Below are 17,868 nucleotides of genomic sequence, written 5' to 3' on the forward strand. Positions count from 1 at the left end.
CTCCTGGATGTAAATTCTTTGTGGCAAAAAGGCCTATGAATGATAAAGGATAAGTTATTTTATCCCAAACCTAACACACTAGGGTAGGAAGGACAGGATAGTTACAGCAGACAGTCGCATTGAAAAGATGAACGGAAATTGCATGAGGCAGTAGTTCATACCAGTTCTGAAATCTAGTCCTGTGAATGCTACCAGGAGCACCTAGTCCAGAGGAGGTGACCGTTCCTTGATTGGGCCTCAGTGCTGCTCCGGGAGCTCCTCTACAGTCCATTGTATTCTGTGGCTCTCTGCGCTACTGTCTGGGATGCCTGTGCTGGTCCTCTCTCCTTGGTTACCTGTTTGTGCTTTGAACAGTTTTCTCACCCTGCTTTCTCTTTGTGAAAATGAGGAACCCAGGGATTTTGTTACGTTTTCAACAGTCTGGTTTTTTTTAGGATAAATTGGTAGAACTCTTGCCAATATAGTGCCCTCAATGTTTTTGTGGGTTTCTTACAAATCTGATGAGCCAAAAGCAATACCTACGATTCTTTTAGAGCTAGATCTCTATCTAGACATAATTACTGTTTGGGCAAGTGAAGTTTCTGTGGGGGCAGTGCTTTTAAGACTCCTCCCAGACCTTTTGTCTAACTTAGAGGTTCTTCTAGGTTTTGTTTTGTTTCTTTCAGAGGTCATAATAAAAGGTCTTAAATGTTTGTTTGGCTCCTTGCCCCAGGCGTTATTTTACTTTGAGAATCTTTTGCTGACTGAAGAGACAAGAGATTGTTTTCCAACCAAGAAGTTACCTTTCTTCCGTAGTCCCTTTGAACTTGTTTTGTTAAATTTTTTTGGCCATGCTGAGTCTTGTTGCTGTGCCCGGGCTTTCTCTAGTTGTGGTGGGTGGGAGATGCTCTTCTTTCCCGCGGGCGGGCTTCTCTTACTGGGAAGCACAGGCCCCAGGCACACACATGGGCTTCGGTAGTTGCAGCACACAGGCTCAGTTAGCTGTGGTGTATGGGCTTAGTTGCTCTGTGTCATGTGGGATCTTCTTGGACCAGGGATCGAACCTGTGTTCCCTGCATTGACAGGCGGATTCTTAACCACTGGACCACCAGGGAAGCCCAATTGTTTCTCAAACCCTCCTGATTTCTCATAGGAACCTCATTGATACGCAGGTAGTGAGAGCCACTGGTACTTTCAGTGTTCTGCCTGGATATGTTATTACTCAAATTCCCAAGTTCAGTAGGTACATTTCTTGTCTTCTGAATTAACAAATGGCAGTATTACCAGTTTTTTCGGCTGCTGAATAACCAGTGTTGCTATTTTTTCCATCCTTCTATGGCAGTTTTCTTATTACTTTTCCCGCTTCTGCCCATTTTCTGGTCTCAAAGACACTGTCTCATCTTTTACTCTTTTGTTATAACAGCACCCTAATTCTAAATCACAGTTCCTGTGTCAGTTATCTATTGCCACAAATAATGCTGCATAACAAGTCACCCCAAAATTCAGTGGCTTAAAACAACCATTTAATTAGCTCGGAAATCTGCCGATTCACGTTAAGGCTGAAGTGTACTCGTCTCTGATACGTTGTCTTGATTACTTACATTATTCATCCTGTGTTCTGGCTGGCTCGCTGCGTTCTCAGAGCCGTGGCAAGAGCGCACAAACCCAGTCAGGCGAGAGAGCAGGCAGAGATGTGCGGGTGCTGGTCAAGCTTCTGCTAACATCCCTTCGGCCAAAAGCAGGGCAAAATGACCAAGTCCAGAACTGAAGCTGGAGCAGATTACAAAATTACAAGGAAAGAGAGGGGTAGATACAGGTCAGCCATTAAATAGGGCTATTGATAATCTTCATTTGCTATAGGAGTTGTAGCGGTAAGTGTAAGAACCTTGCTCCCTTGCCTCTCTGGAGCAGAGCTCGCTGATGTCCTCATGGGTTAGCTAGCTCGGTTTCCTTGCCTTTTCTGACTCTCTTGTCAATTTTTTTTTTGTAAACCCACCTACATATTTTTTTTTTTTTTGCCAGTAGCATCTTTTAAAGGTATGTTTCATACACTTATTAATATTATCTAGAGGGGTTAGTGGCACCTTCTCTTATTTGTCCTCTAAGTTAACCATCCTCCTGGGAAGAGGGAAAAGCTGATAGAAAAGGGAAGTGCTTGAGGGGGCAAAAATGATCGCCAGTAGCAGAGGTGTTTGAGTGTCAGTGTGTGTGTGTGAATGTGGCTACATAAAAATGCATGTGTATGATGTGTGCATATTTGTGTGAAGTGTTATTAGTATGTGACTGATACATATCTGTGCATTTGTGCCTGTATATATGCACAGTGGTGGGTGCTCCTTCCCAGCTTATTAAAAAAATACCACCATTCTTGACCTGATAAATCATGAGACAGTGACAGGATGAAGTCTTATGGGGAAAAAAGGAATCAGGAGTCCAAAGGGTTAATGAGAACAAAGCAGGAGTTGAGCCTCCAAGTTTGAGAATTTTGGGGCAGTAATGAGCGTTTCCTTATCCCTTCTCCCCACCCCACTCCATGCTGTCCCTTAAACCTGGATGCTGGAGAAATAGGAGCTAAAACATCCCTGTTGCCATTACGTAAAGTAATAGGAAGCAGGGAAGCACAAGTGAGATTTTATCCCTCCAATTCTCCCACCAAAATGTTCCCTTCTTATTGGAGGTCAAGGACCAGGGATAAGACATCCAGTCCTTTCTCAGTCCCAAGATCGGGATGTTGTTCTGTTTCCGTTGGAATATTTTATATTTGAAAAAACACACCAGGTTTGTGTTTGCCAAGACTGCCTTCCAAGAGGTCTGGTTTGACTTAGGAACTTTACTGGTTCTTCGTTGATTTCTGGAGTCCCTAAAACCTCCCACTGAGACCACGGGAGTGCGGAGCTCTTCAAAAGGCCTAGATCTAGCTCCTCACAGTCCACCAGGCTCTTGGGACCGCAGGAGATTTCCTGTTATGCTGTGTTACGGCATTTGTTATTCCAGGGAGGAATCAGGAAGCTGAAGCCACTTGATGTGTTAGTGGTGACCTCTGAGGGGAGATTCTTTCCAACTGGCAGTGGACTGTGGAGGCCATGGGACAGAAAACGTCTGCTAAGTTCTGTGAACTTAGATGACCTAGAAAGTCCCAGATAATGGGAAGAATTACAGGAAGACCATGAGACAGGTTGTTACTATCATCCCCATTTCAGAGATCAAGTCACGTTCCTATGATCACTCACTTGAAATGATTCCAGAAAAATGCTCTTGAACACCTCACTGTACTGCCTCTGACCAGGTGACTTACCCCTTCCGTGAGCAAAAAACTGGAGGTTCCTCCTTTATCAGCCCGTAGAAGTAAGCAGCGATATAAAATACTTGACTGTAGGTTGGCATAGTCTAGATTTTGCTGTCTGTTCTATGCTACCCAGTTTGCTTGCATACGAGGCCCAGCACCGCACAGCCTTTTCTTTGGCAGACATTAAACCAAAGTTCCCTTTATCTGCTCAAGGGACAGGTGGTGGTGGTGGTCAGTCACCCAGCTGTGTCTGACTCTTTTGCGAACCCCATGGATTGGAATTTTCCAGGCAAGAATACTGGAATTGGGTTCGCATTTCCTTTCTCCAGTGGATCTTCCCGACCCAGGGATTGAAGTGGATTCTTTTACCACTGAGCCATTGGGGGGACCCCCAAGGAACAGATACTGAGGTGCAAAATCCTTCCCAGTTGCTTGCCCAGCCTTAGGAAGTGACAATTATCCTAAGAATTCATAGCACTTCCTATTTGAAACTTGATTTACTGTGATTGTAAGTCATAAAAATGACACATGATATGTTGATTTGACGTAACAATCAATGTCTGTTTAATAAACGACCCACAATGGTGTTCATATATTATCCCCATCTGAAGACAGTGTTTGACTTGCCAGCCCATATTTCACATTCTATCTCAAAAAAATACAAGAGAGACAAACCCTCACTTATGCATAAACATATTCAAAGGCAAAAGATTTATTTATTGATGAGAGCCTCAAATTGACCAATTTTTAGCTTTTTCTTTTGAAAAGAAGAATGCTTTCTGAAAAGAGATTGCTACCAGATGTTGTGGGTTGCATAGCACTCACTCAGATATGAAAAGCAGATGAAATGGAATATTCTGGTTTCTGCTTCAGTCCTATTCTTATTTACACGTAGCTCTTCTTAAGTGAACTTGACAGTGTTGGGGTTGATATTAAGATAGACTGCTTTAGTAAACAAGAAAAAGAGTTTTTACTCCCTACAACAACAAATGAGCTTTATATAGGAATTTCTTTGTGCAGGGGAAGATATTACAATTTTCAACAACACACAATAAATATATTTGCTAAACAAAATGCATTTCATTAGATGCAGTGCACTTTCTGTTGTGCATTAACCACTTTCTTGCTTTGTCTAGAAAAGTACCATTTTCTACTGTAAAATGTTTGCAATTTCTTTTTATGAGTCTGTTTTTCCCATGAAGTAAGAACATTCCATTATATAGCCCTGTACGATAAATGTACATTATGTAAGAGGTGAAATGGGCAGTTGAAATGTCTGAGCTTTATTGTTTGTGTATCTCTATGTTTCTGAGAGCAGGCAAAGAGAGTTAAAATTTTGGACCCGAACAGCTAATTTTATTAACACAACTCGTCTGTAATTACTAGATTTACTGGAGTCCTTTACTTTGACACTCTCAGCAACTATAATATATGTGTATGTTCTCTAAAATAATACTATGGCATATTCCAGCTACAGCTAAAATTTTTCCTGACCGTGTTTTTGCTGGGATAAAGAGAACATAATTAATACTTTATTTAATCCTTGCATACTGTATACCTAGTTGATCATCCTTCAAACTGGCAGTTGTCCAGAGCCATACAATGTTTTCACAGTTGAATGTATATGACCCTGATTACTGTTTGTTGGAAATAAACCAAATAAGTAAAAAGAGAGTTGCTACAAAGAACTCTGGCTCTAGATTTTGTCCTGGCTGAGGGTCACTGTGAAGATGACTGCTTATTTGCATATAAGCATTGCAAAAGTCTTGGCAGGTTAGGGGGGCTTCTCTGGTGGTTCAGATGGTATAGAATCTACCTGCAATGCAGGAGACTTGGGTTTGATCCCTGGGTCATTAAGATCCCCTGGAGAAGGGAGTGGCTACACACTCCAGTATTCTTGCCCAGAGACTTCCATGGACAGAGGAGCCTGGTGGGATACAGTCCATGGGGTCACAAAGAGTCAGACATGACTGAGCTTCTAACACTTTCACTTTCTTTGCAGGTTAGAGAGTTCCAATTATTTTCCTTATGTTGATTTTGCATTTGTACATATTTACATATGTACATATTTGTGGGGATGATTATATCTGTCTTATATTATTATTTGTCTTATTTTATTTTTCTCTTTAGAAACATATTATTGACTGGTTATCCCTAAGGACAGGAATAGGCAAATAGCAGGGAAAGGGGCTTGCTGCTTTGCTTGGGATGATGTATCTGAAGTTCTGTGTTCTGTGTTTTAAATTGGGGTAAGTTTGTTTTAAATTTTAAAATATTTGTTTTTAGGCTGTGCTGGGTCTTCGTTGCCGTGTGGGCTTCTCTCTACCTGCAGCAGTTGGGGGCTCCTCTCTAGTTGCGGTGTGCAGCCTTCGCACTGCAGTGGCTTCTCTGTTGCGGAGCATGGGCTCCAGGGCATGCAGGCTTCAGTAGCTGCAGCACACAGGCTTAGTAGTCATGGCTCCTGGTCTCTGGAGAGCAGACTCAGTAGTTGTGGCCCACAACTTAGTTGCTGGGCTTAGTTGCTCCATGGCCTGTGGAATCTTCCCTGATGAGAGATGGAACCCGTGGCTCCTGCATTGGCAGGCGGATTCTTTACCACTGAGCCACAGGGTCACCCTAAAATTCAGTGTTTGAAGAAACCAGTGACTTCAGTCTCCCTGGCTCCGGCCTGGGTGCTTTGTGCATGCTGTCTTATTGATTCAGTCACCGTGATCCTCTGACATAGGTGTTAACATTACTGTATCACGAATGTGGGGCTAGCACCTCTCTGGGGTTAAGTAACGAGTCTTAGTAACAGCCCCAGTGAGGGCTGCGGCTGGACTCGACTCTAACAGACTGAACACTCTCCTACATAGTATGAGAAATTGTCAGGTGTGTGAAGCCCAGACATTTTCCAGAAAAGATCCACTTGAGAGCAGAAGAGGGGAACTGGAGTTGGTGGGACTAGAAACACAGTATTTTTAGTGCTCTAATATATAAACACAGTCATAATACGTTGTTTAACTTTGAAATGTTTATGTTTGGTGTGCTGCTTGTGAAAGTTATAGTTTATTCAGATACTAATGACAGACTGATTGAATATACATGTGAACCATTTACCATTTTGATATAAAGTGAGCCAAGCTATAAGATTTTAGGAGTCTAACATCTCTTTATTTTCTCAGTTTATGATGAGAAACTATGAGTATTATGGTAAAATAGTTCTTACAGTTTTGGGATAAAATGTCTTTTATTGAGTGAAACACAGCACCCATTTTTAGAAAATGGATTAAAAAAAAAAATCCTCAAAGTGAAACATCCCCAACCCTTACCAAGAGAAAACAACTCATCACATATCACATTTGTTGCATGGATATTTGTTGAAACAGTCTTTTTCTATACAATTACTACCAACATTTTCTACTTTTGTCATTTCCTTTTTATTACCCTCAATGAAAACAAGGTTTATCTAGATGGAAGCAAACTTCTCTACACTTGCAAATGTTGTTTTTGATGTGGTATTTACTAAAAGTACTTAAGTACTTTCAGACATAGACAAGGGACTTTTCCTTGCTTCGATAGATAACAGGTACTTAAGCCAGCAAGAAGAATTCTCATACAACAAAGTATTATTCAGGCTCAGAAGGGAATGAAATTCTGACACATGCTACAGCATGGATGAATCTTAAAGACATTCAGCTAAGTGAAATACATGAGACAGAAGGACCAATAGTGTATATGGTTCTACATACATGAGACCTAGACTAGGCAAATTCAAAGAAACATACAGTAGAAGAGAGGTTACCAGGGGCTGGAAGGAGGGGGGATAGGGAGTTATTGTTTAATGGGTATATTAAAATTTTTGTTAAGGATGATGAAAAAGTGGTGACTAGTTGTGTCACCATTGTGAATGTATTTAATGCCACTGATTTACACAATTATGAATGGTGAAAAGTATAAACATTATGTGTATTTTACCACAATAAAAAAATTTAACATATTACTGCCATATTACATGTAAGCATGTACAGGGGATTTTTGCAGAAACTAATGCCTGTGGTCAGTAATTTGTTATGTAAGTGAATATTTAAATGTGTACAGTCAGTAACATTCAGGTGTAATAAAAGATATATTAAAATGCCTCTGGTCAATAATGTGTTAAAAAAGAATTCTGCCAGGATCTTACAGCTGAGAAGAGAGTTCTAGCCTTTATTCTTTATTGGGCCTAATACCTCAATATGATTTGATTCAACAAATTCGGAAGATTCCTGTGTGGGCTTTTCTTTCGTTCTTTGGGTTCGTTCAGTCGATAAATACCTAAAAGTCATGGTATGTCGTGTCAGTCTGAGGGACTAGAGGATTGAGTAAGGGAGGTCTCCAGCCTGCAGGACGTGAGAGAGACAGCTGCATTCATAAATGGTTACAATGCAGAATTCAGGCTGCAGTAGGAACATACTGCAATAATAGTGGGAACCCAGGAGAGGATCCTGGAGATCAGGGCTTCACAGAAGAGTTGCTAATTGATCTGGGTTTGAACCTTAAGAAGGAATTGGGTTGCTTTTTGTATTTCCATAGCATACAGTATATTATTGCTCACATTTTCTGTCTTGGAATCTTGGATCTAAAATATCTGCAGCCTTTTAAAATATTTTGTCATTTTTTTCTTTTGTGTCTAAGCAAACTGATCTCTGGAGGCAGAAAAACATCTTGGTTCCTTCTCTGTCTTGTGTTCTAAATATTTATAAGTAACATCACTTTGAGAAATAATTCAAAGTAAATGAGACAGGCTTGGATCCCTCAAAGAGCCTGTGATCTAATAGGGAGATGAGGCAAAAACCGCTGGGGAGTGAGTGCCTTAAGAAATCATCCGCGTGGGATGATGGTCATGCAGAGGCAGGAGAAACAGCTTCGAGGGGTGGAGAAAAGTTTCATGGCTGAGGGCAGGCTTGTGTTTCCTCTTAAAGCTGTGTAGAATCGTGACAAGTAGTGCATGCATACAGACTCAGTCACTTCAGTCGTGTCCACCTCTTTGTGACCCCGTCCCGCCAGGATCCTCTGTCCATGGGATTCTCCAGGCGAGAATACTGGAGTGGGTTGCCATCTCCTTCCCCAGGGGATCTTCCCGACCCCAGGATCGAACCTGCATCTCTTACGTCTCATGTATTGGAAGGCGGGTGCAGGTAAAGTTGGATAGATAGATATGAACAAAAGCCGAAAGACAAAACCTTATTAGTCTTATTTAGGGGAGCAGTGAGAAAGCAATCCAGAAAGACCCATCGGGGCCAGTTAACAGGATTTCCAAACTTTCAACATTTTGCTTGTTCTCAGAATCCAAGAACGATGAGTTGTTACTGGGCGGGTTTAGCAGAGAAAGGTCTTGCCACCTGTATGCATGTACAGGAGATGGTGAAGAATAAAGGAGAGTAAAAGCGATGATCTGAAGGCCCTGGGTGAGCATTGAGCTCATGGGAGGAGCGGGGATAGACTGATGAGAAGCGTGGCATAGTAAAAACAACAACGTGTTTTGGAGTCATTGGGTCCTGGTTTCAAACCCCGTATTCAGAATTGTCTGACTGTGCAAATTTGGCCAGATTGTTAGCACATGTGAGCCTCATTCTCCTTGTGTGACAAATGAGGACAATAACACTGTCCTTTTTAATAGGATTATCCCGAGGATTAGGGAGGATGGGGTGGCAAACCTGAAGATGCCCCTCAGGGGTACCAATGCCATTTGCTTCCCCAGGTTACCTCTAAAGTCCTAGCTGACACCAGAATGCGTGTGAAATAATTCCGAAGTTGTTTTTTTTTTTTTTCCTGGCAAAAATAAGTTATTCACATAATTGAAGTTAGAAGGCAGTGTCTTGTGTCAGATCCAACATAAGGTCACGCCAACGCCTTCTCCTAAGCAGAAGCCCTAAACTGGGGCCCACCCTGTGCAGTGCGTCCTCAGGCTACAGTGGCTGCCGGCAGTACCTGAAACTGTGAATGCACATTTGGAAACATCTACCAGGTTTTCAGTTTGCAGATGGTCTAGATTATGGTACCTTCCTTTGGGTCCCTACTGGATGTTGTCGTTAACTGCCACTTGACTGAATTTGTCTTTTCTAATTCTTTTCCAAGTGAACCTCTTAGGTCATCTATTTTATGGTAACATTATCTGTAAATAAGGAGGTCCCCTTTTGGATTGTTGTCTCCTGACCCAGAGATAAACATGTCAGGATGATGGTGGTGGCGGGCACTGACATATGGTAGTGAAGGGACCTCAGGTGTTTCAACATTAAATATGACATTGGTATTTAGGTTGGATCATGGCTCCATTATCTTTCCTGTCACATGGTTCACATCATATAGACGCTTTTGGGAAAATTTCCTTTCCCCATTGAACTCTGAGTTCGTTGGCTGGGGTGGGGGTGGGGGGTCCTTTCTTATTCAGCTGCATATTCATGGTGTTAGCACTGAGCCTGAATATAACGTATGTGTAGATATTTATGGGAGGCATGAATAAGAATCTTAATTTATCGAGACTCAATAAAAAGAGCCTGAGGGCGATAATGTCCAATAGGAAATTATGGATGTCTTTTTGGAATTTCAAAGAACATTCACTGTTCAGCTGTCTTCCTAAAAACTGTTTCATTTAAAATCAATCAGTATCTCGAATACTTACTTGCTTTTTTGTGATTCTCATGTAAGGAAACAGGATGGAAATACAATTGAAAGCTCTATTCTACTTATATTTAAAGAAGGGAAACCAAAGTTTTCTCTAGATTGTTGGTTGACCTGTGAATTTTTAAATTCTTTTTCTAACTTGTATGTTTTCCAGAAAAGGTACAAATAAATCCAGGAATTAATAATAGTAACTGGCTACTTTTTCCTATGCATAAGGACACAAAACAAACATAAAATTTATGTTGATTATATTTGGCTGTCATATCTTGGTATTTTCAAATAATACCCATTCTAATGCTATGTAATCTTTTCCGAGTACTTTCCACCTTAAGATTTTTATATATTTCTGTCTGAAATAATGTTTTGTCTCTTAATGTCACTCATGCATTTATTTAATCATTTAAAAATAATGGGCTATGAGATGGGATCGAATAATGTGAAAAATATTTCTTAGATCAAAGAATAATTTGCAAAACCAATATGGCAGAAGTCATATTTATTGAAAAAAATTAATATCTTTGCTATAAAATTTGTAACAGCAATATTTACTGAATGTTTATTTTGATGCATAAACCTGAATATTACATACCAAGTACAAGACAGTAGCACTAGTTTTTCTTTTATTTACATTTTATGAAAATTGTTATGCAGTCCATGTTAAAAGAATGTATGATGGAGGATTGTTAATTAGAAAAATAATATTCTTGATAAAGCATTCTCAAGGAGTCCAATCACATTTTCTGCCTCTTCAATAAGGCAAAAGTCCCTAGACCAGCATATAACTTAATTTACAAAATACAATAACAACTGTTCAGACACATATTCAAGTTTTCTTTTGGTATGCTTTTTTTCCTTACTGTAAAATTTCTTTCTTCTTCCTTTTTTTTTTTTTACTAAAACAGAAAGACTTTCAGGAAAATGTCATTGAATGATTTCAGCTATACATTACATATACAGCTCTGTAGCCTAGCAACGACCATTGCTACACCATTATTAACTTTAAATATTCTGCTGGGTGAGCTATTCTTAAATGTAGCATATTTTAGGATTTTGCCATCATTATGACTGTGGAATCATTGGTTTTCATAGCAAACAGATCTGTCACAGTATGAAGCTTTATTTGTTTTAGGGAACTGGTACACAATTACATTTCCACTCACAAGAGAACGCCACAGATGTAACCACAGTCAGGCCCTGATGCTCCATAAAGGTCCCGTGCTGGACCTGTCCCAAACCTCCTGGGCTCACACTGCACAGCCCTGGCCGGGTTCAAGTGGTTTCGTCCAGAGATTTCATTGCTCTTCACGGTTAGGTAGTTTTAATTCCTTCGAAGGCACACAACTTCCACCTTTTTTCCAGTGTTGCTCCCACGCCTGTGAATTCCTGTTTAAACATGCGTGGCAACCTCATCAAAAGCATTTCGATTTCGTTTGCAGATATCTGTTAGAAAGGAAGAAAAGTAACTTTTGGGAGGGGAACTCTTCTTAAAGGAGGCAGGGGGTTGAATAAGGATGTGCTTTCCCAAATGAGACAAATGAGTGGTTTTCTGCTTGGCTGTTAAGTAAGGTCCTTACAAAAGGAGCGCGAGTTAAAGGGCTGAATGTGATTTGCTGCATCGTTTCCTGGGCAGCTGTTAGTTAGGAGAGGGGCATGAGATAAGCAGGTGGAAAGTTCCAGGTTCACTCTTCATATGGATGACTGCCTACTGGCAGCATGATATCCGGGCGGCCCTGCCTTGATGTAAAAAGGAGATGGGGTGAGATTTAAGATGGCTCCGAGCAAACTGATCACCACTTCTGGACCAATCCTCTGATCCAAAGGGCAGCTCTGTTATCTGACTCGGTGAGGACCAGAGGACAGGTGGGTAGATTTCCTGTCGCCCTAACTTCCTTCTCTTAACTTTCACAGGGACCAGAAGACCATAAAGCTTTAGGAATAAAAATGAAACCCAGCACCCACAGCAATAAAAGTCTCAATGTCTAGTCATAAAACCCAGGTAGGTTTTTTTTTTTAATGCAATTTTTTTCTTCTCCCAATTTTTATTACATATATTTTTATACCAATAATTCATTTTATCTTAAAAGATCGAAACAACCACAATCTTTCTACTCTAACACAGCCATTGCTTATTTTCCTGTGTTTGCATCCTAGTCCATGCCATATATGTTGGAATCTCAGATAGCAAGTTGACTGAGATCCTGAATTTCTGTTTAAATTTTGTATCATACTATTGTTATGAGCTAAAAATGACCCTACCAGGATAGTCTCTGTAAGTCACAGAAAGTGGGAATAACAACATTCAGTAAGGATGTGTGAACACTACAGGCTTAGCACAGCTTTGGGCACACCAAAATGTTCAGCAAATAACATTTTTTTTCATGGTACAATCACTGTATAGATATTGTGTGTGTGTGTGCTAAGTCGCTTCAGTCGTGTCCGACTTCTTTGTGACCCTGTGGACTGTAGTCTGCCAGGTTCCTCTGTCCATGGGGATTCTCTGGGCAAGAATACTGGGGTGGGTTTCCACTTTCCTTCTCCAGGGGATCTTTCTGACCCAGGGATCGAACCCACCTCTCATGTCTCCTGCATTGGTAGGTGGGTTCTTTAACAATAGCACCACCTAGGATACTTTCCAGTTAACAATTAAGAGAGACCAAACAACTGATACCACAGAAATACAAAAATATAAGAGACTACTAGGAACAATTATATGCCAACAAATTGGACAACCTATAAGAAATGGACAAGTTTCTAGAAACTGTACAACCCACCCAAACTGAATCAATAAGAAATAGATACTTTGAACAGACTGATGACTAGACATGAAATAGAATTTGTAATTAAAAAAACTCCCTGCAAACAAAAGTCCAGGACCAGGTGGCTTCACTGGGAAACTCTACCAAACATGCAAAGGAACTACACGGATCCTTCTCAAACTCTTCCAACAGATGGAAGAAGGAATATTCCCAAAGTTGTTATAGGAAGCCACCATCACCTGATACCCAAATCAGACAAAGACAATAAAAAAAAAAAAATTACAGGCCAGTATCTGGGGCTTCGTATGTGGTACTAGTAGTAAATCTCCCTGCCAATGTAGGAGATGTAAGAGACACAGGTTCAGTCCCTGGGTCAGGAAGATCCCCTGGAGAAGGAAAGGGCACCCTACTCTAGTATTCTTGCCTGGAGAATCTCATGGACAGAGGAGCCTGGTGGGCTATAGTCCATGGGGTTGCAAAGAGTTGGAAACAACTTAGTGTCTGAGCACGTATCTTTGATGAATATAGATACAAAATTCAAAACAAAACATTAGATCAGACTAGATGGATGGCACGGTTAGAAGGAAGTCCGTCTTGCCGTGGCTGACTTTGAAGAGAGAGGTAGAGAGCCATAATTCAGGGAACACAGCTTCTAGAACATGGACAAGAACTCCTGCCAGTGTTGCTGGGGCATCACTCAGAACCCCAGAGGTTGCCTGTTAGTGCTGAAGGAAGTTCTGTTATGGATGTACAATTAGACTTTATTATCATCACTGTGAAGGGGTGCTGTTGTGCCTGTTGATATGGCACTGGTTCGTTAAAAAAAAAAATCAGTAATTAATTAAGAGTTTATTCATCATGCTGATGTCAGAATAGAAGGAACTTGAGCTCACATCAGTTCAGTTCAGTCGCTCAGTCGTGTCTGACTCTTTGCGACCCCATGAATTGCAGCACGCCAGGCCTCCCTGTCCATCACCAACTCCCAGAGTCTACCCAAACCCATGTCCGTCGAGTCAGTGATGCCATCCAACCATCTCATCCTCTGTCGTCCCCTTCTCCTCCTGCCCCCAATCCTACCCAGCATTAGGGTCTTTTCCAGTAAGTCAGCTCTTCACATGAGGTGGCCAAAGTATTGGAGTTTCAGCTTCAACATCAGTCCTTCCAATGAACACCCAGGATTGATCTCCGTACACCAAAATCCCAACCCATTGCTGAACCACCACTGATGAAAAAGACTTGAACCTACCAAAAAAGATATTCTAATCCAAATATGTAAAGAAGAAACTCAACATAAAGGTAAGAGGGGGTGCACGTGTGATATCATCAAATCCCATTACTCCCTGGGTGAGTGACCCACAAACTGGAGAAGAAATATACAGCAGAAGGTCTCCCACAAGAGGGAGAGTTCTGAGCCCCATGGCAGACTCCCTAGCCTTGGGGCCCGGAATTAGGAGGAGGCATGCCCAGAGCATTTGGTTATGAACGCCACTAGGGATTGAGTACAGAAGATCCACAGGACTGGGGGAAACAGCAACTGCACTCTTGCAGGGCTTACACAATGTCTCGTGTACATCAAGAGCCGGGGCAAAAGCAGTGACTTTGTAAGAGCCTGGGCCAGACCTACCTGCTGGTCTTGGAGGGTCTCCTGGGGGAGGCAGGGGACAGTTGGGGCTCCCTGTGGGGACACAGACACTGGTGGCAGAAGTGCTGGGGACTATTCATCTGTGTGAGCTCTCCTGGAGGCTGCCATGTTGGAACCAAGACCTGTCCCCTGCCCCCGCCCCCACCCCCCACCACTAAAAGCCCGTAGGCTCTGGTGCTGGGACGCCTCAGGCCAAACCACCACCATCAGCAGACAGGCTGCCTAAAGACTTCCTGAGCACACAGCCACCTTCAGACACGCCCCGTGACACAGCACTTTCCCTGTAGCTCAAACAGTAAAGAACCTGCCTTCGAGGCAGGAGACTAGGGTTCGATCCCTGGGTTGGGAAGAAGTTCCTTTGGAGAAGGGAATGGCAATCCACTCCCCACTCCAGTATTCTTGCCTGGAGAATTCCATGGACAGCGAAGCCTGGCGGGCTACAGTTCGTGGGGTTGCAAAGAGTTGGACACGACGGAGCAACTAACACACAGTTGACACAGCACTGCCCAGCAGAAGGCCAAGACCCAGGCCCACCCACCAGTGGGCGTACCAGCCCTTCCCCTCAGGAAGCCTGGATAAGCCTCTAGACCAGCCTGACCCATAACGGGGGCAAGATACCTGAAGCAAGAGAACTACAATCCAGCAACGTGTAGAACTATGTCAGTGAATGCAGACCAGAGCCTTCCCTGGGACCAGCTGGTCCCTGGCCCTTGGATGACAAGAGGGGCATGTATTGCTGGGACACAAATGACAGCCCCCATACAGTGCCACTTCTCCAAGGTCGAGAAACATAACATTCCACTTACATAAAAATATGCTGAACTGGAGCGCCAATGCTTTGGCCACTTGATGTGAAAAGCCAACTCACTGGAAAAAGACCTTGATGCTGGGAAAGACTGAGGACAGGAGGAGAAGGGGCGACAGAGGATGAGATGGTTGGACGGCATCACTGACTCAACGGACATGAGTTTGAGTAAACTCCGGGAGATAGTGAAGGACAGAGAAGCCTGGGGTGCTGCAGTCCACGGGGTCACAAAGAGACATGACTGAGTGACTGAGTTGTTATACAATTAGAAATTGAGACAAAGTGAGGTCGTAGAGGACTGTGTTTCAGATGAAGAAACAAGATAGAAACCATAGAAGGACAACTAAGGGACATGGAGATAGGCAATCCACCTAAGAAAGAGTTCAGAGTAATGATGGTAGGGATGATCCAAGAGCTCAGGAAAATGAATGCAGAGAAGTTACAAATTTTTAATAAAGAGCTAGAAAATATAAAGAACAAGAGTTGATGAATATAGTAACTGAGATGAAATAAGTAGGAAGACTCAATAGCAGAAAAAAATGCAAAAGAACGGATAAGTGAGCAGGAAGAAAGTCATGGAGCTCGCTGCCACAGAATAAAGAAAAAAAAATAATGAAAAGAGAAGAGTTTAAGAGATCTCTGGGACAACATCAAATGTCCTAACATTTGCATGATAGGGGCTCCAGAAGGCTTAGGGCCTGAGAAGATATTCAAAGAGGTGATAGTTGAAAACTTCCTTAACATGGGGCAGGAAACAGTCACCCAAATCCACTAAGAAAGCCCCAGGCAGGATAAACCCAAGGAGGAACAACACTCCAAGATGTATACTAATCAAACTGACAAAAACATTAGATTAACAAGAGAAAAGCAACAAATAACATACACGGGAGCCCCCATAAGGTTATCAGCTAATTTTTTTCAGCAGAAACTCCAGGTCAGAAGGGAATGGCATGATATAATTAGTGATGAATGGAAAAAACCTACAACTGAGAATACTCTACCTGGAAAGGCACTCATTCAGATTTGATAGCGGAATCCAAAGGTTTACAGACAGGCAAATGCTAAAAGAACTCCAGTAGGTAGAAAGGAAAAAGCCACAACTAGAAACAAGAAAATTATGAAATGGGAAAGCTCACCAGTAAAGGCAAACAACAGTAAAGGTAGGAAATCATCCACACACAACTATGATATCTAAACTAGTAATAGAGGAAGAGAGCACAAATGCAGGATATTTAAAATGCATTTGAAAATAAGAGATCAGCAACTTAAAGTAATCGTATGTGTATGTGTATATATACATGTATATGTGTGAGTGTATACAGAATGCTATATATCAAAACCTCATTGTAACTGCCAATAAAAAAAAATCTATAATATATATTTTTAGGCAAAAAGAAAAATGAATCCCAACACAACAGCAAAGATAGTCATCAAATCATAGGATAAGAGGATAAAAGAAGGAAAAAGACCTACAAAAACAAATCCAAAACAATTAACAAAATGGCAGTAAGAACATACATATCAATAACTACCTTAAATGTAAATAGATAAACGGATCCAACCAAAAGATATAGACTGGCTAAATACAAAAACAAGACCCATATATATGCTGTCTATAAGAGACCTACTTCAGACCTAGAGACATAGGCAGACTGAAAGGGGATGGAAAACGATATTCCATGCAAATAGAAGTCAAAAGAAAGCTAGAGAAGGAATACTCATATTGTACAAAATAGACTTTAAAATAAAAAGCATGTTACAAGAGACAAAGAAGGACACTGTGTAATAATCAAGGGGTCAATCCAAGAGAAGATATAACAGTTGTAACTATATATATACACACCCAACATCGGAGTACCTCGATATATAAAGCCAGATGTTCACAGACATAAAAGGAGAAACTGATAGTAACATAATAACGGCTGGGGGCTTTTAACACCCCACATCCATCACTGGACAGATCATCCAGATAGAAAATCAGTAAGAAAGTAGAGGCCTTAGAGGACACATTTATACCATTTGGACTTAGTTGATATTTAAAGAGCATTGCATTCAAAAGGAATCGAATACACATTCTTCTCAAGTGCACATGGAACATTCTCTAGGACGGATCACATGCTGGGCACAAAGTAAGCCTCAGTAAATTTAAGAAAATTGAAATGATATCAAGCATCTTTTCTGAGCACAGCACTATGAGATTAGAATCAATCACCAAAAAAAAAAAGCTGGAAAAAACACAGTCATGTGGAGGCTAAACAAGATGCTTCTAGACAACCAATGGATCACTGAAGAAATCAAAGAGTAAATCAAATAATACCTAGAGACAAATGAAGACAAAAGCACGATGATTCAAAACCTACGGGACACAGCAAAAGCAGTTCTGAGAGGGAAGTTTATAGCAATACAGTCTCACATCAGGAAGCAAGAAAAATCTCAAACTACCTAACCTTATAACTAAAGCAGCTAGAGTACAAAGAACAAACAAGGCCCAAAGTTAGGAGGAGGAAAGAAAGGTCAGTAATAAATGAAACAGAGACTACAGAAACAGCAGAAAAGATCAAACTAAACAAAACTGATAAACCTTTTGGCAGACTCATCAACAAAAAAAGAGAGGGTGCACAGGGCAATAAAATCAGAGATGAAAAAGGAGAAGTTAAACTGTCACCACAGAAATACAAATGATCATAAAGGACTGTTACGAGTTACTATGTGCTAAGTCACCTCAGTCGTGTCTGACGCTGTGTGACCCTAAGGA

The 17,868-nt window shown here is 41.4% G+C and overlaps 1 protein-coding gene across 8 annotated transcripts in view; it reads right to left on the reverse strand.

The window, feature by feature from the left end:
• Nucleotides 1-1,485: 1,485 nt before the first annotated feature.
• ENOX1 (ecto-NOX disulfide-thiol exchanger 1) overlaps nucleotides 1,486-17,868 on the reverse strand; it is a 344,181-nt gene continuing 327,798 nt past the window's right edge. For 7 of the 8 annotated variants that reach the window (XM_081551082.1, XM_081551081.1, XM_081551077.1 and 4 more), the window contains one exon: nucleotides 10,392-11,350. In XM_081551082.1, the coding sequence (XP_081407208.1) occupies nucleotides 11,219-11,350 (132 nt within the window). In that variant the 3' untranslated portion in view covers nucleotides 10,392-11,218. Of the gene's footprint in view, nucleotides 1,750-10,391; nucleotides 11,351-17,868 lie in introns of those variants that run through there. The other variant, XM_081551076.1, reaches the window with a different exon arrangement.

This window comes from Giraffa tippelskirchi, chromosome 12, assembly GCF_054371585.1.
Source record: "Giraffa tippelskirchi isolate mGirTip1 chromosome 12, T2T-mGirTip1v1.2.pri, whole genome shotgun sequence".
Taxonomy (NCBI): domain Eukaryota; kingdom Metazoa; phylum Chordata; class Mammalia; order Artiodactyla; family Giraffidae; genus Giraffa; species Giraffa tippelskirchi.